Below are 23,029 nucleotides of genomic sequence, written 5' to 3' on the forward strand. Positions count from 1 at the left end.
TAGTCTTCATTCTAGGCTAAGCTAACGGGCTGTTGGCTCTAAACTTAGTCTTTATTTAACTAACTCTTAGCAAGCGAACAAGGAGACGATTTCTCTAAATGTCAAATTTTTGCTTAAACAATATTAAAGCTGCTGTTGGTAGTCACAGAGTTAACATCTGAGAGAGGGACTTCAAATGTCTACACTATCCCTCCCAACCAGATTTCCTCTTAGCCCCCCAACACAGATCGTGTGCAGTCATTATAGTGCCGGACTCATAACCAATCAGAGGACGTAGTAGGGGCCGCCCCTTAACCAATCAGGACAGAGGATTGGAGATTAGCTATGATTGGTCTGTCATATAGGAACGAGGGGAATAATATCAATGCTTGATACAAAGGCATTGGAAACAAGGAGATTTTGCAATAGTCTCAAATTACTCCACTTACCGATGAGTACCGATGGGTATTATGACCTTTTCTCCAAACCCAGCAGAAAAAAAGCAACGTTTTTTACACCATTCCTACCAACAGCAGCTTGAACACCTAAACGATTTAGCCAGCTGACTGCCCCTTTCAAGTCTAAGTTTGCTTACTGGCTGCCAGCTGTAGACTTAGCCTGTCTTTAACTGACTCCCTTGTCTCAACATTAGCCAGAATGTGAATGAATGATCTGTTCCCAAATTTCCATTTTTTTACAAATTCAATATTTTTCTTGACTAGGAGTGTGAAAAATGAACAATGTATGACTTCTCATTAGTCCCACACATTTAGATGAATCCATCATCAGGCTTTCAGTGTTCATACTGATAATCATTGTATATTTCTGTGTGTTTTAGCTAGAATCAAGTAAGTAAGGCTAGTACAAAGACAGGAGAGCTCTTCTGGCCCTGACCAAATCGAACAAAATACACCCAACATCATCTCCTCTGTTCAAACATTTATACCAGAACTACACAAATGTCTCTGCAAGCTGTTTCACCTGTTCAACTGGCAGCGAGCTGTAGCCTTAGCCTTCAGGAAAAAAAGCAAATAAAATATTTCAAAATATTTCAAACTCAAACATGTGACAGCTAGCCACTGATTCTACCGAGGCTAAAAAGCTTTAAGCAGAGAGAGTTTTTCTGGCTCTGTGCAGATAAAACTAAAACAAATCTGCCCAGTAGGACCTTTTGAAGCTGGCCAGTTCACACATTAAAATAAAACTATATTTCTTGGTAAGCTGTTCCTCCTGTTTCTAAGCCTGGTTCAGAGCTAAGCTTTAAACCTAGGCTATTGCATAAGCTATCCCTCTCTCTTTCCCTTCAAATTTGAACCAAGCGTCAAGACCAAAAACTGTTAGTGACTTTGTTTTGCAATGCTACCACTACTATAACTCAAAGAACATGAAAATACATTGAATTGAGAGTGAGGAAGATGAAGAAATCTGGGTAAACTGACTGGCCTGTTATCAAAGATGTCTAGACTTGTTGGAGCTTCCTTTACGTGTGGAAAATAATGATTAATTGTTCAGCAACTTTGACAATAAACAAAACATTAGACACTTTCTCTTACCCACGCTCTTTATCTTGTAATCATGTATGCCAGTGTTGGTATCAGTGCTTTCAGCCACAATAAGAACCGCTCTGTTTTTTTCTCCGGTCTTTTTATAACTCCTCGTACACGCCCAGCTTAAATCTTGCGGGCAAAATCTCTCCTAAATCTCTCCCAGCCACCCACACCCATCCATACACCAGCACACATACAAACACAGGCTGTATGAGCCAACACACTGATCAATCACAGATGGAGGTCTGGCTATTGCTATCCCTCTTGTGTCAGAAGTTTGGGTCTCTTTTCACGACTCCTCCCATTTAGCACCCTCTTTCTATCAACACTCCAACCTCACCACCACCACCAGAGTCCAGTACTGGAGTAGAAATCATTATGCCTCTGACTGTGTCTATATGACATTCTCTCTTGTGTCATATGAGGGTAAAACAGATGTAGACCTTGTGAAATAAAGGTCTGAAAGAATATCAGACGCAGTGTTTGTATATGATTGTTTGATAACTTGTGAAAAAACTTTACAAATACAACTTTGTGAATGTGTAGAAAAGATTTTTGTGTGTACAGGCAGCTTTGAGTGTCTTGAAAAATTGCATCACATTTCAAAAGCAAGGGGATTTTTATTTGTAGACTTTCAGTCAGTTCTATAACAAGCTTTGGTACAACTGTTAGCCAGTGGGTATTAATCTCTGCAGAAAACCATAAATTAATTTATGTGAATTTATGATTTTAAAAATTCACTGGTTCTTGCTGCTCAAGTTTGAAAACATTGTGCTTGTCTTCAGCACTTTTCAGTTGGGATAAGTATTACCTGGGGACCTCTAGTACTTTGTGATTACCCCCTGACATCAGTGTTTGGTGTGGTGCACTCACATTGGATAATCAAAGTCTGAAATGTACTCAGATTTACTGACATTTCTGATTAAAAATGCCAAGGCACTGCACAGCATCTGCTTTGTCTCTGGTGGCAGCATCACATTCATCATGCATCACAGCAGCCTGTTGGAAATTCTTAAAAATTAAGAAGTCGTCCACATCTGTCCTGATTTAGTGGTTGCCAAGCAACAGTAAATAAAGCACTGTGCTTTTGTTAAAGTTACTTACAAAAAGGCAACGTTGTGCAAACCTTTATGTTCACATACTGTCAGCACTACAAAGGCAATTAACCTGTTGAAAGATAGAATATGTTCCTTACGGCTCCCTGGTCAGCCATCTAATCACTCTTCTACATCTGGATCTATTGCTGGATTTTGGTTTGCTCTTTCTACGAACCGATCTCCACACTGTGTAGCACAATGACCCAGCTTAAATTGCATCTGCTGTCAAAACCTTTTGTTTATGTTGTTCAAAGCATCCTTCATTTTTACCATAAAGGCACAGAAAAAGCCACAAAGACCAAAAGACAGAAAAATGACCACCCCAAATGACTGAGATGCTGATTCAGACTGGTTTCAAATTATTAGAGGACTTCTGTGTGTTCCAATATGGTGGGTGATTTGCCCGGGAAGTTTTACTTTAAAAATAACTGACAAGTTGAATTTATATGGGATTAAAACACAGTTGTCCTCCGCAACCATTACAAATTATCAAAGGTCAATAAGGGTCAAAACTCGAGCAAGACTTGTAGTATGAAGAACAACTTTATTTTTAGACCAACACATTTGGACTTGTGGCATTCATCAGACTCTGATGATTCAGGATTATCCCACATTTAGGACAATACATTACTTTATGTATTAACCACAGCCACAACTGAGCGTTTTGTGCTTTACAGGGTGTTAAAATCACAAGTGGTGATTGGATCACTTCATTGTCCTGCTGTTTTCACATCTTAACTCCATGCAGTCTCTGAACCAGCAGCGTGAGCTTGTCTATTGTCAGATGTGTTCAGGCTTTATGGAAATACTCTGTTTGTTTGAGGTGGGTGCAGCCACTTTGGTAGCGTGTCTTGGAGAAAGAGGAGGACTCCTGCGGTGACTGACATTTTTGTGTTGATATGTAAAATGATGTAAAATAGAAACAAAAGAGTAAAAAACAAAACTCACTCAATTGAGGCAAATAGAGAGTATGAAGCAGCTTCTCTGGCTTGATAGCTGTCATCAACACATCACCTTCTTAACTGTGAGTGGAAATAAATGGACCGGACTATTACCTGCTGTGTGCCACTTGCAAGTTAATGCTTGTTTAATATCTGGTTTTGGTTGTCACATGCTGCCCCTTTGGGTAATATCCAGACATTTACAGGATGGGAGTACATGTGTGAAAGTGATTTTTTTTTTTTTTGTCCTAATGTGATCCAAGATATTTCCCACATTGGAACTTCACTGCAAACACTTAAACCCAGCCGCTGACATGTGAATGTAAACATGTTGTTCCTACAGAAACAGACCAGAAACCAGAGAAACTCAACAGCGGCCTCATGTAAAAGCTTTTGGGAACAGGACACATGGGTCCTTGCATGTAGTCACTCTCCTTATGTTATGTGTGTAGAGTTATGAAAGGAAAAAAACAGGCCTCATCTCTTCATTTTAAACTCAGTAATAGCCACAGTACAGTGTTACTGTTCACCACTCACCTTATCTAAAACACATCTGTAATTTCAGTTTTTTAATCGACCCCAGTTTTCTTCACACACCGCATGCTTCTCAGCACATCTCCATGTTTTCTGTGTCTACCTCCAAGACTGAGCTGAGACCACAGCTGCACGTCTTATTACATTTCCCCTGACAGCATTATCTCACTCAAGGCCAGTTGTGTTTTCCTGCATGGATTCAGATTGTTACTTTTCATGATTAAGTCTGACCCCTGCCTGAAAGCCTTGTCATGAAACCAGTTATGTTTACTTCATCATAGCTGCAGGTTGAGTCAGAGTAATGCTTTGATCTGTTGAACTGAAGGTGGTTTAACTGGCACAGCTTTTCTCATCCTTCAGTCAGGTTTTGGTCTTTTTCTGCCTGCTGGACTCAGCAATGTAACACTACACCTTCCCAGACATTCTGCCATAAAGCGTTTCCTTCCCTTGCTAAATTTAACAACATTCAATGTTGCATGCACGGCCTCTCTGTTGTTATGCAGAACAATTCAGCCATTGTCAGACCCTGACCGGCTTTTCTCTTGACCTAATATTCAATCACTTTCACCTACTGTACAGACAGAAAGTAATGGTTGTTCTAAATAAAGTTTTGTTTAAAGTGAGATGATGAGTTTCTGTGCTGTGATGAGCTCAGCTGGCAGCAGCACCCGTAATGATTGATATCTACCCTAAATGTTGAAGCACTGTCCAAATTACAGCCTGGCTCCCTCTGCTCTCAAATATTTAGGACGTTTAAGGAAAAAGCAGATCGCTCACTTATCCGCTCACACTGTTGTGTAATTTTATTGCAGCCTTTTAAACTTAGCACAGCCAAAGCCTGTATTTAGACTTCTTTGCTTCATTGCTCTTGTGGCTGCATATATTGTTGTACCAGAGCTGGATGCTGGAAATGAGTGGGTGTGTGCAGAAGTGATACCTCATATTTTTTCAAGGTCTAGTCAATGGCTCTTTCTGCTACATCCTGTGCACTCAAACTCTGGAAAAAGCTTATGAATGGATCAAAAACCTAGACTTTTTAAAAATTACTTTCATGCCAGGCACCATTTTTATATTCTCCATTAGAACTCACATCATATTTAAACAACTTTTTATCAGCGCCAACTAAATTACGCTTTTTATATTATCTTGTTTGCTTTTTTTGTTTGTTGAAATTGGTCTACTGTTGAATCTGTATTCATTTAAGAAGAAGTTTGTTCTTTACACCCTCTTATGCAGTTTTTAAGAAGATTCTGACATTCACCAAAGTTTCATAGCTGAGATTTGTTTTTAGCTAGGAACATAATTTAAGAAGACTCCTGAGCACTCTTATGCACATCTGAGTGCTGATATGCTGGTTATTTTATTTTTCTCAATTTAGCACCTTTATATTGTTAAAATATGTTTTAAAATAAATGTAGTTGACAGTTATGTTCAATATACAACTGCTTACAGTTTTTCTCAGTAGCTTTGGTACATTTCTCGAATCATCCTCGACATTTGCAAAACAGTAAGTGCATTTCTCAAAACAATTCGTACAAATAGCAAAACACCATGGATTATGTGCAAAAGACAGTATCTTGCTCAAAATCCTTAGTTCATCTCTCAAAAGTAAATATCTGTGTCAATGTACATGTCAGTGCCATCAGAATGACAAGTCCTTGTGTTATTGTGTACGGATAAGACAGTCAAATTGCTTAGTCATGTTGTCAATATAACAGTGTGCTCTGGAGGGACGTTCTCATGTAAACTATGGCTAAAGTTTTGATGACAGTTATTGTAAATTGTAAGTTACACCTTAGTGTATGTGGGAGATTGATTGCAAGAGACTGGACAAGATTCACATTTACGCTTTTACTGTTTGTACTTTAATTTGTTGACAGACCATGTCATTGCAATGCAGAAAGAAAAAGACATAATGTGCATAGCACAAAGAAAAACAAAAACAAAAGTAGAAATGTGAACATGGGGGAAACTGTACATGCAGTGCTGTAGGAATTACAGTGCAGTCTTCCTACACCTCCTGACGTTCCTGTCTGCTGGGCCACAAATTCTCGTCCTCATCACAACGATTCACCTGGGAGGAATTTACCAATTCAGGACAGATTTAGAAAAAAAGTCTAATGGAAATGTTCAGAACTATGACTGACATATTCTGACAACATGTTCAACCATTTTGCATGTGAAGACTTATGCGATGCACTGATGCCTAAATGTTGTGGAGGGTGAGACTATTCAGCAGAGACCCATAATAATACCTTTTGATCAACATGACATAAGCAATTGATAATGTAGGAAACAGCAGATAATTGTACATAATCATTTGCATGGATGTACCAAAGCATTTGCTACTTGTCCAAAGAAATGAGAAACTGCTTTTTTGATGTGCACAAGTGACGCAATGATGTGAAGATTGAACAAGTTGTTTTGAGAATTTCAATTCTGATCTGAGAAATGTACCAAAGCGACTGAGAAAAACTGCAATGTTACATTATGAATGAAGAAGTTTAAAGAATATCAGATTCAGATCAGAATCAGCTTTATGAGCCATGTTTGCCTAAAAAATGAAACATTAAATGTTAAACTAATATACAAGCTGAAATCAGACTATAATGTAGGCTATGATTTAAATACAAGTCATGAGATGTTGAAAAGTAAACACTTATTCACAGCAATAATAAGTGACCATTACACACACATATTTGTCACACTGTCATGTTTTACAGCGAGATGTTTAAATAAAAGAGATTTCAAATCATATTAATTCTGAAAACAAAACTTGAGATGTGGTCAGTGTCTCTATTCTCTCTCAGGCACTTCTTCCCCTCAGATCTGAGATCAAGCTTTTTTATTCACTTCATCTGGAGTGTGTCTGTTTCTGATTTCAGAGGCGTTTCTGATGACAGCCATCTCTGAACGAGGGATATCTGTTTGTAGGATTTAGTTTTGATTCACTACTGGCGCTACTTGATGTAAAAAATCAGCTCCTTTGTGTTTCACTTCCAGCAGCACTACCTCAGTTTCAGAACATCTTAAGTCCAGTGCGCAGTCAGTTTAGATTTTAATTTATGCATTCCTGACATTTCTCTACTCCTCCTCCTCTCTCCTGTGTGATGTCTGTGTGTGCATGCCATCCTACAGCCCCCTGCTTATGGGCATTGGAGGGATGTTTTTCTGTCTTAATTAGGAAAACTAGCATGAGCTTCAAACTTACGGGGACATGGCATTCCCCATTTTAAGAGCACAGGTGTGAACAATTAAGCAGTTTTAAGAACAGCTTCATGAATTTGCCTGAGACTCATTTAAGAAACCTTTTCAAGAACAAATTTTAGAACAATCTTGAGAAGATGTGGGAGGCCAAACACTATTTCAGCTGGTAAAGTGTCCCAGGGTTTACAGCCCTTTATGGAGAAAGTTGATAGTCCAAATTTAGATCTATGATTGGCATCAGTTGGCATCTCCCATGTTTTTGGTTGTATCTCTACAAACACTGGCCGGTAAAGTTAGAATCACTTGACACAAAGACAATATTACATGTAGCTTTCTCCATCTTTTGATCATTTGTGCCTTCCTTGAGATCCACCTGTCAGAAGCTTGGATTGAAATTGGCTCTGAGTTGCCCGATGTTTGGGGAAATGCAGAGACATATTCTGCAGACATTCTGCTGGATCTGGCTCAACTACAGCGAGGCTTTGCCAGTCATTGTAGGCCTGAGAACACCACAGAGGACAGAAAAGCTTGGATTTTTACAAATTACTGTGTTCTGTGTGTCATTTACGACTTCTATGATGCATGTGAGTGTTTATTTTCATCCCTCTTCTTTTGACCAATAAGGTTTGACAGATGCACTAAACAGCTGAAGGAAGAGGAATGCTTTGTTTTTAAAGGATACACATCAGACAATGGCCAGCTGTCTTTATGTCCGAGGCTGTTTGTTATCACTTACGCCTGACTGGTGTGGTGTGCGGTTACTATCTGGTAGGGGTATGTTGTTGTTCCAACACAACATTAAAAATCTACTAAAGCACTCTCACATTACAGGTTCTTTATAAGGATAGCATGTCTGAGATAAAGTGTTGTTTCACTCCAAAATATTGCATCCTGACTTTCAGTGCTTTCATCCTTTTAAGATGCTAACATGGCAAGTTAAGGACACCCAGGACTCACCATACAGTTGTGCTCATAAGTTTACATACCCTGGCAGAATTTGTGGGTTTTTTTTGGCCATTTTTCAGAGAATATGAATGATAAGAGAAATTTATTTTTTCACTCATGGTTAGTGGTTGGGTGAAGCAAAATTTTTATCAAACAACTGTGTTTACTCTTTTTATATCATAAAAACAACAGAAACTATCCAAGAAACCATACATTCTGCCAGGGTATGTAAACTTATGAGCACAACTGTATGTGTAACAGCTGCTATTAGTGGAAGTAAATATTTACATTTCATCTAGAATCTTAGGTAAACTTTAGAAAGAGAGTGACTGAAGTACTTTTACAATTTATATGTATTCTGTGTACTTCCCTTCTACTACGCCTCAGATTGAAATATTGTGCTTTTTAATTTTTCATAACATTTACTCTGAAGAAAAAAACATCAACATCATTGCCAAGCTTTGTAATATTCACAGTTAACTAGATTCACTAGATAACCTGCTCAGTCCTGGTTTTATACATGTTTGTAAACTTTACTTTTAGCCTCATTATCATTGGAATACATTAATGATGTTTTAGGAGGAGGGGAGCAACCACCAAACACACCTTCTATTCCAAAAAATATAGTTTCCATCTTTTCCACCTTGTACTGGACAAATCTCTTCTTAATCTCAGCAGGAAAGTCATTCTTTCCATCTCATGATTTCTTTGATGATTTCAAGCCAATTACGTGGGCGGATTTGCCTGTAACCATTTACGGTTGATTTCTTTCTTAGCAGCAATAATACATATTTTCAAGATATATTTGATTTATCCTGTTATGTCATCTGTCAGGTCACCCAAATAAAGAGAATAAAAAGTTAATGGGAATGATAATACCAAATGGTGCTGATCCACCCCATCACTCCTATGGTTTTTCCATCATGTATGGCTCCTAGATTAGATACAGCATACTTTCCCAGTTTAGGAGTAATAAAATATAGTACAAGATTCTTCCAACCAAATTCACGCCAATACATAGAACAAGAAGTGCAAAGGGTGTTTTTACATATGTTTTCCTATTGCTGTTCAGTTATTTTATCATTCACTTATTTTTCCCATCTCTCTCTGATATTTTATTCTTTTCAATTAGGGTTTCATATTTTGAATGACAGAAAACAGAAGAAAAAATCTCTTCTAATCAAAAAGCAGTTACTCAACCTATTTAGCTTGTTAGCTTCTCCACTAATAAACAATTATCACCCTTTACACTCAAAAACTGCTTGAATCTGAAAAGTGAAGTCTTCCAATATTCTGAATTTCTTTTTTTTTAATTAGAGACGTCCGAAAAATGGAAACAAAAACGCAAACTGTAACTCTAACTTTTTTCCTTTCCAACGTCACTGATCATCTACTAGTGAAATGCATGGACTAATTTCAAATTACATTGATATTCCATTATTGAACAATTTAATATTATATAGCAGGTTTTTTCCATCTGCCAATGTTTCAGTAAAGCTTTTATTGTAGCTGAACAGAAGAATCTGATGAAAATAATTTAAATTCAGGATGTTGACTGGTAATTACGTTTTAAAAGCTGTTCTACGGTCGCTTTATTGTTTGTAAAGGTCTAAATATTCTTAACATCCGTTTTCTGTTTTATCTGGAGATGGAAGAATTTCACAAAATCGATTTAATCACACTGGAGGGGAAGTTGTGGGTAAAAAAAAAACTGCTCTCTGTGGAGCTGTGGTTGACTGCTGAACTAAGATGGACACCATAAGCAGCAGAAACACCTCGACGCAGTCTGATTTATCAGCTCGTCTCTGTCTGACTCCTCTCTTCTATCAGCCTGCCACTCTTCTGTCACTGTCTTTCACTCTCCTCTTCCTTTCGTCCTCTCCCCGTCTGTTGTCCTTATGAGCACGGCTGTGAGATCCAAGGCGGTGTTTGCTGGCCTTCTGTTGTTAATAAAGACTTGGAGGCCAGTCTTGGCTGGTGGCTGAGGCCTCGGGGCACTGAGGGAACAACGGCGTGCTCTCAAAGTTCGGCCAGATCTCTGAGTGCATTTTAACACTCGGCAGTGACTCTCAGGTTCCTGCTCCTCTCCTCTGATATGTACTGTAAAACACATGCTGCATGCAACACAAGCAGTTGACAGTTGCCATAGAGAAAGCATGCCCAAACAGCGCTCCCTATAGATGTGGTGGTCTCTTAGACAAAGTGTATTTCAGCCTGTGTCTGGTACATATTGTGGTTTGATACTGATAGATTGTTTCCTATATAGCAGTGTTTACATTGTGAGCCTAATGTGGATAATTAGTCTTTCTTTATTGCATAGAAACCACACAGTAAAGAGACACTCCAAAGCAAGCTTACAGTGCGCTAACTAAAGTGTGTCTCTCTTGCATGTGGTTTCATTTGCACCCAACAAGAAATGAGACTTAATAATGGTCTCAGGGGAGCAGTAAATTCATGCACAGGGTTACTTGCAGCTCCTCAAAGCTTGTGATGAAAGGCTGTATTTACATCACTCTCATTCTACTTGGACTCTCTAACAGGCCACATGAATATCAATCAATTGCATTCATCTCCAGGCTCGCAATACATGATGACTAAAGATCTGCATGTGCAAAACAGACAGAATGAGAGCAGGGATTTGGTTACACAATGAAGTCAACGTATGCTTTGTAATATGAACTGCTGAGCCTATGGGCCAGGAAACAGACAGCCTGACTGTCAGTTTCGCTCTCAATTTTTCCAGACGGAAACGCTGCAGACACACTCCATCTAATCATACACTTACTCTGTCTGAGAGTTGAGGTTTGGGGATCTAGAAGAGGTGTGCAAAGTGTTGTTTTCTTCACATGTCAGATTGAGGAGGGTAGTGGTTTGACCTGAAACCAGGGCCAGGCCCCAATTACTGCATTTTTGCACTGTAGCCATTAGGTCACTGTCTCTGAGGACTCCAAATCTCATATTAAGGAACGACACGGAAAAAGTGAGTTATAATCAAATAAGATTATTTAGGACATTTGGGATTTTCAATCGGGGTAATAATCACCTTTGCTGAGTGTCTCAAAGACTGATGTCACTCCTTTTTAGCTGAATTCTCAGTTCATCCACATTAAAGCACTAGTTGAGGATTTAGAGGCTGCACAAGGAGCAGGATTAATACAGTGGTTTTCTTTTTTCTTTACACACCAAATGCATGATATTTTTAGCGTCATTACATCATGATTGGATATGCCTGTTAAACATATGGATGGAAAGAAATCAGAGATCCTATTGGAAAGAATGCTGCTAATTTGTGCCTAAAATACTCCAGGTTTTCTCAATCAAAGCACATTTTCCAATCAAAACAAAGCTTGTAATGTAATGAGGCGCTACAATCCAAATGTCTTCCTGCACCACATACGTCTTCTCAAGATCTCTATTTGACTCTTCTTTTTTCAGACTAAAGAGCAGCAGGAGCAGCTTCTAAATCAGAGCAATAAAGTCTTCCTCTACTGCGCTTTCTTGGACTACAGGTGGGTCTGTGTTTGTGATTTAGATGCAGCATGTCCTAACTCTTTCATTCACACTTGTAGCCAAATCAGATTTGATCTTCCCTGCTGACTCTGTGTATTCTTTCAGGCTTTAAATCATAAGAAATGAGCAGATTTGGATAAGGTGTATTCCCCTTCCCCCGTTTAAATCAAAAACATCCAGTGTTACATGTGTTGCTCTTTCACTTTGGTTTATCATGAGCAACAGCCCTCCATAAGAAAATATGGTGATCTGATGAATGGAGCCAAAACTCTGTTTGGAAAGCATAGCTCATTGTTAAAGGGAGTGTGTTTCAGTGGGTTCAAAGGCTTTTCTCTCCTCACTCCCCTTTGCCCTTTAGCTGAACAGAAATGTTATTATTGGATTGCCCTGTCAGATTGCCTTGCAACACTCAGCTAAGACATTTCTCCCTGTGCCTGCCGCTAACCCCACAACAGATCACACTGACTGATCCATGCCAGCAGCGCTCTTTTGGGAATATTTGTGTAACCTTTTCCTTCATATTTGTTATTCGTGATAGCATCTTGTGTTATTCCTTTTCTAATATTTTCTCTAAAAGTAAAACGTATTTGTGTCTCTTCCAGTTCAAATGAGGGCGTGTGGTCCAACAAAGGATGTGTACGCTCAGACGGAAACATGTCGTACTCTGTCTGTTTGTGCAACCACCTCACAAACTTTGCCATTCTCATGCAAGTGGTGCCATTAAAGGTATGACCTTTGGCTGCTCTTTCTGAGCATGTCATATTTATTGTTTTCATCTTAACAATGGATGCAAGCAGACGGCTGTTTCCAGTGATACAGTCTGTTTGATACATGACCAGCACTAAATGTCAGAGGGGCAACCGTAGCAACTTGTTGGTGAACATTGTGGAACATTAAGCAGAAAGAAACAGACTTTTTTTTGGTGGAGATTAAACTTGGGTGAAAAAAAAAACGAATCTGATCCATACCTACCTTATCAGTGAAAGGCAACTTTTACAACGCTTTGTCCATGTCACATTAAGGAAGTGATGTTCATCAATTTTGTTGTGTATCATGTTGTTTTGTATCAACAAAAAGCTATATTTGTACTGGGTCAACACTTACCTTTTTCACAGTAATGAATTGAGCCACAGTTGTAAAAATAAAGATAATACAAGTTCTAGAATTCCTCATGGCAGATATCACAGTCTTGGTTAGGAGCATATTAAGAGATGTTTATACAGCGCCACCACTCAGCCTTGTGGCCACAAAGATACTGCAACTGAAAAATCCCCTGATATGGTGGTACATCTTATCTCTTTCTAATTTTGTCCTGTATATGTGTGAGTAGTCCTGCTTCAGATCCCCAGCAAAGGAGACTGGTCTTTTAGTGTGGAGTTTACATGCTCTCCTTGTGCATATGTACAGTAAGTTCCCTTCTGGACTCTGGCTTCGACCGACAGCCTTAAGACATGCTCGTCAGGTTAAGTGATGTCTCTAGATTGCCCAGAGGTACAAGTGTGTGCGTGAATGGTTGTTTGCCACCATGGGAATCTGAATATCTGCCTCTGCTTTCTTTTAACAGTCAAATATAGTACTCATCATGAATCTCTACAAATGTAAAAAAGACAAGCTATTTCTGCAGCGTGCAGCAGATCACTTTGTCTGACACCCACCCCAGGACATCAGTTTCAGACATTAAAGTAATCAATATTCATGCTGATGGTCTTGTTTGCTTTTTGCAGGTCATAAATAGGCATCAACGTTAATTTTAGTCTTTTTCATAACAAGCTAAAAACTCCTAATAAGAACTTTAAAAAGTGTTACTACTACTAAATGTGTTTGTCACGAATAAGTACATTTTTTAAAAACTCATGGGACAGGAAGCCGTGGTTTACCACACAGTCGCCCATCATCAGAACCCCCCTCTGCAGCCTTTGGACAGTTTAAGCCAACTGTAAGCAGACCCACACAGTCACAATGTTGGTTTCACTGGTGGTTTTATACAGAAGTACTTCAGACAACCATGATTAAGTGTGGCTCTTTTGGATCACTGCACAGGTCAGTGGTCCATTCCTCAGAGACCGCATGGCCTCGAGAAATCAAATTATCATATCAGAACATCTGGAGTAACATCCTCTCTCCTCTCCTCTCATGCTCACAGTTTCACATTTACAAATCTGCAGGTAGAGCATTTTAAAATACCTAACCTGTGTACGCCAGAGTCTGGCTGTTTGTTATCCAAGAATATGAGCCATGAGAGTGTGGTCAGCATCTTCTACGGCTTGATATAAATAGAAAAGCGGACTTCATGTTGCAGCTAAATGGACCAGTGCTGTATTTAAAGAGCAGAAGTCTATTTGATGCTATACTTTCCCTCAGCCAGTCTCTAATTAGTGGGCAGCCTCATTGCTCAGCTGCGAGGGAACATCCAGTGTATCCCTTTTCTGGAGGTCTGAGAGTCCTCTGCCCCTCGTAATGACAAGGCATATGTGAGGATAGTTAATGGAGAATCAAACCCAAACCCTGAAAATACACTGAACTCCAAAACATCAATACAGGAGTAGACTGAACACTACAGATATGTGCATATAAATAAACACGATTATTTTGAAATTATATATAGACATACTTCACTCCACTTTTACAGGAACTCCATGCAGAGGCAAAGCAACTGAGGGTCAGAGTTGCATCTAAATACTTTACTCTAGAGAAAATATAATGTACACCTAAGCTTTTTTTTTTAAAAAAGCCAAAGCTTTATAAAAGTATGCACAGTCTTGTAAAGCAGCTATCTTTGGAAATAGCTGTTTACATTGTATTATCATAAACTCTACAGCAGTCCTGTAGAATTAAGCTCCCTGGCTGATGATACCTTCTGAACAAAACAGACTATTTTGGCTTCACTGGTACATTGGTGAAGCAAAAGACTGACCCACAATGTGGACGTTACTGTTACATGTTTTTTTGTCAAACATTGATTTGATTGTGTCTCTGTCCTCAGCTCACAATCGGCCACAGGGTGGCACTCTCAACCATTGGTTATGTTGGCTGCTCCATCTCCATTGTCTGTCTTGCCATCACACTGGTCACTTTTGCAGTTTTGTCGTGAGTTTGTCCTACATTTCACAGTCAAATATTGGATCTGTAGGAATAAAATGGTATGTTTACATTTTAATTCAAAACACATAGTAATTATTTTTTATATGGATCATTTCCATGTGCTCCTCTGCAGGTCAGTGAGTACCATCCGCAACCAACGCTACCACATACATGCCAATCTGTCCTTTGCCATCCTGGTGGCTGAGATCTTACTGCTCATCAGTGCCCGCTTTGACCCCGGCACGGTGGGTATACAGTACATATGGTGTTGACCATGATGGTTACAGTGATCACAACAATAATTCAAATGATTCAGACGATAAAGAAGATCAAAATAAACATGGTAAAATGAAAGATGAGATTATGACGATGATGATAAATGCATTTCTATTTATTCTAATAGGGGGAAAAGAAAAGGGAAGTTTTGTGTCACTGAATATATTTTCTTTAAAAACAAAGAAAGAGACATACAGATAGGCTAAATGTGTTTTCATCATAAAACACGCATAAAGCATAATCGTGATAAAGAGAAAGTTTGATATTCTTTGATATTTGATTTTTCTTGTGTTTCAGCTGCCGTGTAAGATAATGGCCGTCCTGCTTCACTTCTTCTTTTTAAGCGCCTTCGCCTGGATGCTGGTGGAGGGTCTCCACCTCTACAGTATGGTGGTCAAGGTGTTCGGCTCTGAAGGCAGCAAACACTTCTACTACTACGGCATTGGCTGGGGTAAGAGCTCAGATGTTGAGTATATTACAAAGATAGACGTTCCTCATGTGGTCTTTCTCTTCTGCAATCTTATTGCTCCGTTCAAAGATGTCAATGGATTTTATCGTTTGTTCACCCAGTGTCCTGCTTCTACCTCATACTAGGCTGTTACTGTAAATAGGATGTGATGTGTTTAGATTTTTTAAGCACCCTCACTGCTCAGATATTGTTTATGAAAACTTAAGTACTATGAACCTGCTGAATAAATCTGCTTCGAGTTACTCTCTAGTAAAACAATAGCCTCCCCTGATCTCAGTGACCCAGAGTTTGATGGCCAGAGAAAAAAAAATCTGGGACATACTTACGAATACTGTCTTTGGCTGCAGAGGAATGCATAGTCTCTCCTTCACATGCTGAACCCATTAGAGGAAAAGCGATCCTTTTTATTACTTCCCTTCTTCTGGCCGGAGTAATTTTTTATTTGGTGTAGCAAAATGCAAATGATGTACCAAAGACGTTATGTGACAGTCAGAGGTATAGCTGTTATACATAAAATGTAAACACTGGTATTATAATGAATGTCATCTGCTATTAGCTGCGATAAAGGCTGCTGAATACTTCTGTCATTTCCTTGTGGAGCAGCATGCCAGGATTCATGCCAGCAGATCAAGGCAGCAAAATAAAAGAGTCTTTTTCAGGGAAAATGAGTAATTAGCAGCACAGCAGATCATTAAACCATGGCTGGGTTCAAAAGAATGCAAAGACACGTGTTACAATGGGAGTTTAACGTGTCGGACAATAAAGAAGTGTCAGGTATTTTAAAAGGGCCAAAGGGCTGCTTTCAGAGAGATACTGAGAGGCTGACAACAGGGAGGCTATATTTACATCTAATTTAAAAATGCTTTGAGGGGTCAGACGACTATAGAGTGGGGGAAGGGGCTATACAAAACACAGTACATTTAACATGCATCAATTAGAGTATTTCCTCAAAGCCCGGCTCTAATGACTTCACACTCACAAATAAAAGCCAGGTCTAAACACAGGCCAGGTATCAATTTATACTTAGTGCCATACTGTGTTCAAATACATGACTACAGCCACTGTACAAATTATACATGGTGCATTAATGCAATTTTTCACTATATAAGAATTAAAACTAGAACTGAAGGATTTCAGTTTACTTAAATCACAGAGTGCATGAAAAGAGGGACGGCATGACAGCTCTCCAAAAGATCTGGGACATGGGTCAAACTATAAAATCAAAATATGCATCAAATACATTTGTCTTCAATTTAAAAGTTGTTTCTATCATTACAGCAAGTTCTTATTATGTTGATTTAAGTCCAAGTGTTCATTTTCCGAACTGGAATCAGAAATACTCCATTCATCCCCGGGCCATTTGAGAGCTACAGTTGCTCTAATATAGAACCCAAGCACAATGGTGTAAGATATAAGCTTGAAGGTATAAGATATAAGGAGGTAATATGTTAATTATAGTAACTAAATGTTTAATACAAAATATATGTAGAAAAATAGGAGCACAATTATATGCATGAAGTGAGATAAAAGGCTGAGAATGTGTTGATATTTTATTTAAATATAAATGACAAACTGTTAAATAAGACTTAAATTAGAGTAAAATAAAGGGTAAAAGCTTAAATAAGAGTAGTTTAAGATTTTAACCTGTGTGGTTTAGTTTTATGTGGCTATTTATCATTCATTATTTTATCAGTCGATTAGTTTATATCACTATGCAATAATTTATTGTCATTAGTATTCATTTATATTTAGAATATCTTGAGTTTACAGTTTCTTTATACTGTTAGTGACAACAAATGGAAAAAAATTAGAGTCTTTTTAAGTATGGACAGAGTAAAGCAGTAACTCTTAGGCCTTGTATTGACTGCTCACATTTTTCCTCCAAGTTAAATTATACATAATTCCATCCAAATTGAGCTCCTGATTCCAATGCAAGCCTGACTATAGTAAAGGCCAGGTACCCTCTTCTGTTGAGGCAAATAAAGGCCTGTCACTGTTTTAGCAAAATAACTCTTCTTTTCACTATTCGTCCTAGATCTGTCATGAGCTGCATGACTGTGGTTTTAGGTAAGCCTATTAGGTCTTTGAGCTTGTTTGGATAATTATTCTACCAAATAGAACTTTTGTTTGAGACGTTGACATTTAAATGGGCCTTGTGTCAACACAATTGCTTCATGTGTCTTTGGTTTATGTTGCTTGGGGCTTATTCCTTTCAGGCATTTCATTCCTTTATTTAATGTCGCAGTACAACAACTTGACCCTGTGCACAATCATATTTACATAAGTGTCTAATATAATGTCCCAGGCATAAACTAATGGATACAGCTGATATAGTTGAGCTGCTTTAATGAGCTCTTGAATGTGACTTGAACACAGTAGGATAGATGAACAGAACACTGAAAAGTAAATAGGGGTCAACAGGGCCCACACCACATTTTTGCCACTGGACCTCATAGCACGTTAATCCAGTCATGGGTACTGTCTGTGTATCATTCTTAGTTAATGTGAAACATGTGCCTTTCTGTCTGTCTTTATTTATCAGGGTCCCCGTTGGTAATATGTGTGGTGTCCATGACATCAGCTCTGGACAGCTACGGCGAGGTTGACAAGTAAGTATGACATGAAAAACAAAATCATAGGAATAATATGTAATTGATTTGATTCCTTTAAAGCCTGGTGGCACTGCATGAGAATTACATCACCTGTGGAAAAATTGGAACCAGCAGCTAAAAGCTTTTAGTTTAACAGTAATGACATGTCATTTCATATTTACATTATTGCATTTTTTACCTGGACGGGAACCAGATGGCTTTTTTTCTCTCACTCCTGACCCTTTTCTTGCTTTCTCAGCTGCTGGCTGTCACTGAAGAACGGAGCCATCTGGGCCTTTGTGGCACCGGCTCTGTTTGTCATTGTGGTGAGGAATTTGCATCCATGAGCATTTTTCATTTTTTACAGTTTCCAGTTTATTGTGTGGTTTGTTCTTAAGTATATTTATTGTTTACTTTTCTAGGGGGGAACAAAATAAAATCACAGTAAATGTGTTGAATCTTCTTCTCTATTTCTAGGTGAACATTGGCATTCTGATATCCGTGACAAGGATTATATCTCGAATCAGTGGAGAAAGTTACAAAGTTCATGGAGATGCCAACGCTGTCAAGTGAGTTTTTAAATATCTGAAGCTTTTCAAATGATTAATTTCATTTAATTTTAAAATCATTAAGATGTATTATTAACAAATGTTTTCCTCTTGCTTTGCTTTAAGGCTGACTGCAAAAGCAGTGGCTGTGCTCCTGCCTATACTTGGCATTTCCTGGATCTTCGGTGTTCTTGCTGTCAACACACACTCTTTACCATTCCTGTATATTTTTGCTGTATTCAACTCTTTACAAGTAAGTTCTTCACACCGGAGCTCTTCTTTTCAAAAATTGCAATATTTTTAAATGTCTACTAGAACAATATGTTTCTCCTTTTTCTTCAGGGGTTCTTTGTCTTCTTATTTCACTGTCTTCTCAACTCCGAGGTTCGTAAATAAATATGCTGTGTATGTATTTTTGAGAGAATTTTGCAAACCCCTAACAGACAGAATTATTTTGGCCTTCTGGTCCTGATTAATAATGATATTCATTTTACAACCCCAGTTCCAAAAAAGTTGGGGCGCTAAGTAAAATATAAATGAAAACAGAATTTGATGGTTCGAGAATCATTTAAATCCTATATTTAATTGCAAAGACAACAAATCAAATGTTGAAGCTGAAAATGTGTATTTTTTAATGAAGAATACTCACTCTTTTTATATTTGATGCAAGCAACATGTTTAAAAAAGTTAGCACTGAAGCAACAAAACCCTGAAAAGGGTTGTGGAAGTTAAGAAAAAGAAAACAGGATGCAAATCTCCCAAGTAAGTGGATCCATTTGCAACAGGTTGGTAACATGACAGAGTATAAAAAGGCACGTCAGAGGGGTTAAGTAAAGATATGAAGAGATTCACCACTTTGTGAGAAACTGCGTGAGAGAAAAGTTTAATCATTTCAGAGTAATGTCCCTCAGTGTAAAAGTGCAAAGAGAATCTGGATTAATATTTCTGAAAATGAACATGGCCAATAACCAATACTGGATGGCCAGTGGCAGTGCATTAAAATAGACAAGACACTTTAGTGGGAATCACTGCATGGGCCTTAGAAATACCTACAAACACCATTGTCTGCAAACACAGCTCATCGTCGCTTCCACAAATGCAGGTTAAAACTGTACTCAAATAGAAAACCATATATGATCATGATCCAGAAACGCTGGTGACTTTTCTGGGTGAAGTGAAAAAGTATCATGTGGTCTGACAAATCAAAATTTGACTTTCTTTTTGAAAATCATGGTTGCAGTGTCCCGTAACCTAAAGAGGAGAAGAACCGCCTGGCCTATCGGTGCACAGTTAAAAGCCAGCATCTGTGATGGTGTTGGATGCATAATAGCCTTGGCATTGGTAGCTCATACATCTGTGAAGACACCATTAATGCTTAACAATAAATATAGGTTTTGGAGCAACATATGCTGCCATCAAGACAATCCACCATTGAAGAAATGTTGTGTTATGAAATAGAAAATGTGAAAAAGGAGGACCTGAACTGTTGAGCAGCTGAAATCCTCAATCAGGCTAGAATGGGACAGCAGTTTTCTTTCAAAACTCCAGAAACTGGTCTCCCCGGTTCCTATTTAAAATGAGAATATGCTGTATTTTTCAGAGAACAATTAACATTTTCAGTGTCTGAATTTGATATGTTGTGTCATATTAACAATAAAATATAGTTTGAATGATTTGCAAACCATCAAATTCAATTTGTTTGAACATTTTACAAAGAGTCCCATTTTTTGTGGACCTGGGTTTGAAATAAGCAGATAATTGATTTCCCATATTATGAGTGTTGATCATTTTTTCCCTACGAGTTGAAATCATTTGTTGTTATGGCTTTAATCTTCTCTGCAGGTCAGAGCTGCCTTCAAACACAAGACCAAGGTGTGGTCTCTTACCAGCAGCTCCATCCGAAACATCAATGTGAAGCCGTTCAACTCGGACATTGTGAGTCCTGCTGTTGAAGATTTTCTGAAACTTAAAATCAGCTGAACCCTCTGAACTCTAAACACCCTTTCTCCCAATCTCTAGATGAATGGAAACAAGGAGGGTGTAACTCCTACAAAGATGAACACATGGGACAAAAGCACCAACTCAGCCAATCGTATCGACCTCTCTGCTGTGTAGAAAGTCAGACCAACTCTCACTTCTGTCTGTGGTCGGAGAGCAGTCTAAAGTTCAGTGGTGTAAGATGACAAACACTGGCCAGGATATTCTCCCACTATGTTATGTAATGATTTGGACACTCAGCTGCACTTTGAAAGTGATACCAAAGGCAGTGTGTGGCTGAATTATCACTCCACCTTTAAAGACAAACAGACTGAAGACTGTGCCTTATATTTTCTGCTGAAAACAAACATCCCCCCCATAAAACAACAAACAAACAAACAAGAGCATATATTTCAGAGGAGGTCAGTGAAGTCAGAGAGATCCATGAGTGTATGCATGGTCCACCTTTTGATATTGACATTTACAAGCTGGCAAGATTTTAATAGAACAATTTTACATCTGAGGAATGATGATTGTTTTGTGCTCTAACTGAGAGTAAAATGAAAAGATTGCTTACATTTTCAAGCTATTTTTATATAAAGTCACTGCTATGAGCTTGTTAGCTAAAGCATAGCGATTTGAAATAGGGGGACAGCAATAGTTCTGTTTTTTGTTTACATGCCAGGATAGCTATCCTATTACTTACAGGCTAATAACTGTTAAACACCCAGCCAAGCTGTCTTGAGGCCAATAACTGTAAAAAAGTGAGCAAGTTATCTCCAGGATATTAACTATGATACAGCTAGCCAATCTCCCCTAAAGGTAATAACTGTAGACACAATAGCAATCTATCTCCAGGAAGAAAAACAATTCTAAACAGCTAGCCAATCTATCCAAAAGCTAATAGGATTTAAGGAGGATTCAAGGTTTTTTATCGTCATACCAACACAAGCTGTCGCACGATATGGAACGAATTTTTGATTCTCAGGTCCCGTATAAAGCCACAAAGAACACACAATTAAAAAGGAAGACAACAGTAATAAATATAAAAATGTATACAAATATAAATATTGTGCATGAACTTATTGAGTTATCTCATAGTGCAATTGAATGTGCAAATGTAAAATGTGCAAGTTTTGAGGTAGTCCGTTATATAGTACTGTTCGAGTCTTTAATAACTGTAAGATAGCTAGCCAAACTATCTTCAGACTTATTAGATAGTAATTCAAGCTATCTTTAGGATATTCAAAAAACTATCCTAGCCTTCTGCTGGCTTTAAACCATAAAACAGCTAGCCAAACAAGTCCCTCTGTTTCCAAAACATGTGCTTAGCTGAGCTAACCAGCTGCTATGTTGGGTCATACATAGCACAGCTATGAACATCACAATGGAAGCAATATTTTCATCGATCTTTCATTGTATTTCTTTGGATCACAGTCATACAATTTGGCCTGATTTTGTTTCACAAAGCAGTTGTGCTATACATCTGCTGTAATATGTACTTGTAAGTATTTCATAGTATGGTTAAGTAAAAATGCTAAACTTTTATAGATAAGACCAAGGGAATTTTCCCCCTGAAATATAGTGTTAGATGTCTGCCTTAAAACAATTACCAGCTGTTTCGCAGTTTTATCATCACAAAGAACCAATCACGTATTTTTCCTAATGAACTTTTCATACATTCACAGTTTCATACAGCCTTTATCCAACATTTGGGACAGTGCAACACAACTTTAACATAACAACAATGAATAGGGTAGCAGTGTATTTGACCTTATGTATTTGACATAATGTATTTATTTATTTGTGATTCTGAGTTCTGTATCATGTCCTCTGCAAAATGTCACAGCTTAACAGTGTGTTATGTTAAATTCTCTCTGTGTTTTCTCTCTTGAAATGAATTAGTTGGTATGTTTGCAGCACCTCACTTCCATAAAAGCTGCAGTTTGTTGTGTTACTTTTTGAGGACAAGTGAATCATCATTGTGTTTCAAACCTGATTTTATGAAGTTTTATCGTGACTTTAGCTATTTGTGTTGCTTAATTTCTTTACCTTTTCATACATTTTTGTACATGGAAATATAAAGAACAGAGGGACTTGATGAGGATGATTTTTTTTCTAAACATACTGTGAGAATGAAGGGAAATGACATGTTTTAAAATGCCTTTGATCCTACACTGTACCACCATTAAGTTTCATAAAACAGGATTTACTGTATGACATTCTGCGCTCACTTTTTATGTCAATTTGAAATATTCTTTTTTAATGTTGCCTATGCTTATATGGCTTTCAATGATTGTTGTCTTATGGTACTATGTTTTGTGCTT

The 23,029-nt window shown here is 38.1% G+C and overlaps 1 protein-coding gene across 1 annotated transcript in view; it reads left to right on the plus strand.

Annotated features, from left to right (window-relative positions):
• adgrd1 (adhesion G protein-coupled receptor D1) overlaps window positions 1–22,803 on the plus strand; it is a 41,133-nt gene extending 18,330 nt beyond the window's left edge. Inside the window, exons 15-26 of the mRNA XM_034692419.1 lie at window positions 11,686–11,759; window positions 12,363–12,486; window positions 14,744–14,847; window positions 14,975–15,086; window positions 15,415–15,568; window positions 18,129–18,195; window positions 18,437–18,503; window positions 18,655–18,746; window positions 18,852–18,978; window positions 19,068–19,109; window positions 20,568–20,660; window positions 20,745–22,803. Of these exons, the coding sequence (XP_034548310.1) occupies window positions 11,686–11,759; window positions 12,363–12,486; window positions 14,744–14,847; window positions 14,975–15,086; window positions 15,415–15,568; window positions 18,129–18,195; window positions 18,437–18,503; window positions 18,655–18,746; window positions 18,852–18,978; window positions 19,068–19,109; window positions 20,568–20,660; window positions 20,745–20,840 (1,152 nt within the window). The 3' untranslated portion in view covers window positions 20,841–22,803. The remainder of the gene's footprint in view (window positions 1–11,685; window positions 11,760–12,362; window positions 12,487–14,743; window positions 14,848–14,974; window positions 15,087–15,414; window positions 15,569–18,128; window positions 18,196–18,436; window positions 18,504–18,654; window positions 18,747–18,851; window positions 18,979–19,067; window positions 19,110–20,567; window positions 20,661–20,744) is intronic.
• Window positions 22,804–23,029: the final 226 nt, after the last annotated feature.

Source organism: Notolabrus celidotus, chromosome 9, assembly GCF_009762535.1.
Source record: "Notolabrus celidotus isolate fNotCel1 chromosome 9, fNotCel1.pri, whole genome shotgun sequence".
NCBI classification, from domain to species: domain Eukaryota; kingdom Metazoa; phylum Chordata; class Actinopteri; order Labriformes; family Labridae; genus Notolabrus; species Notolabrus celidotus.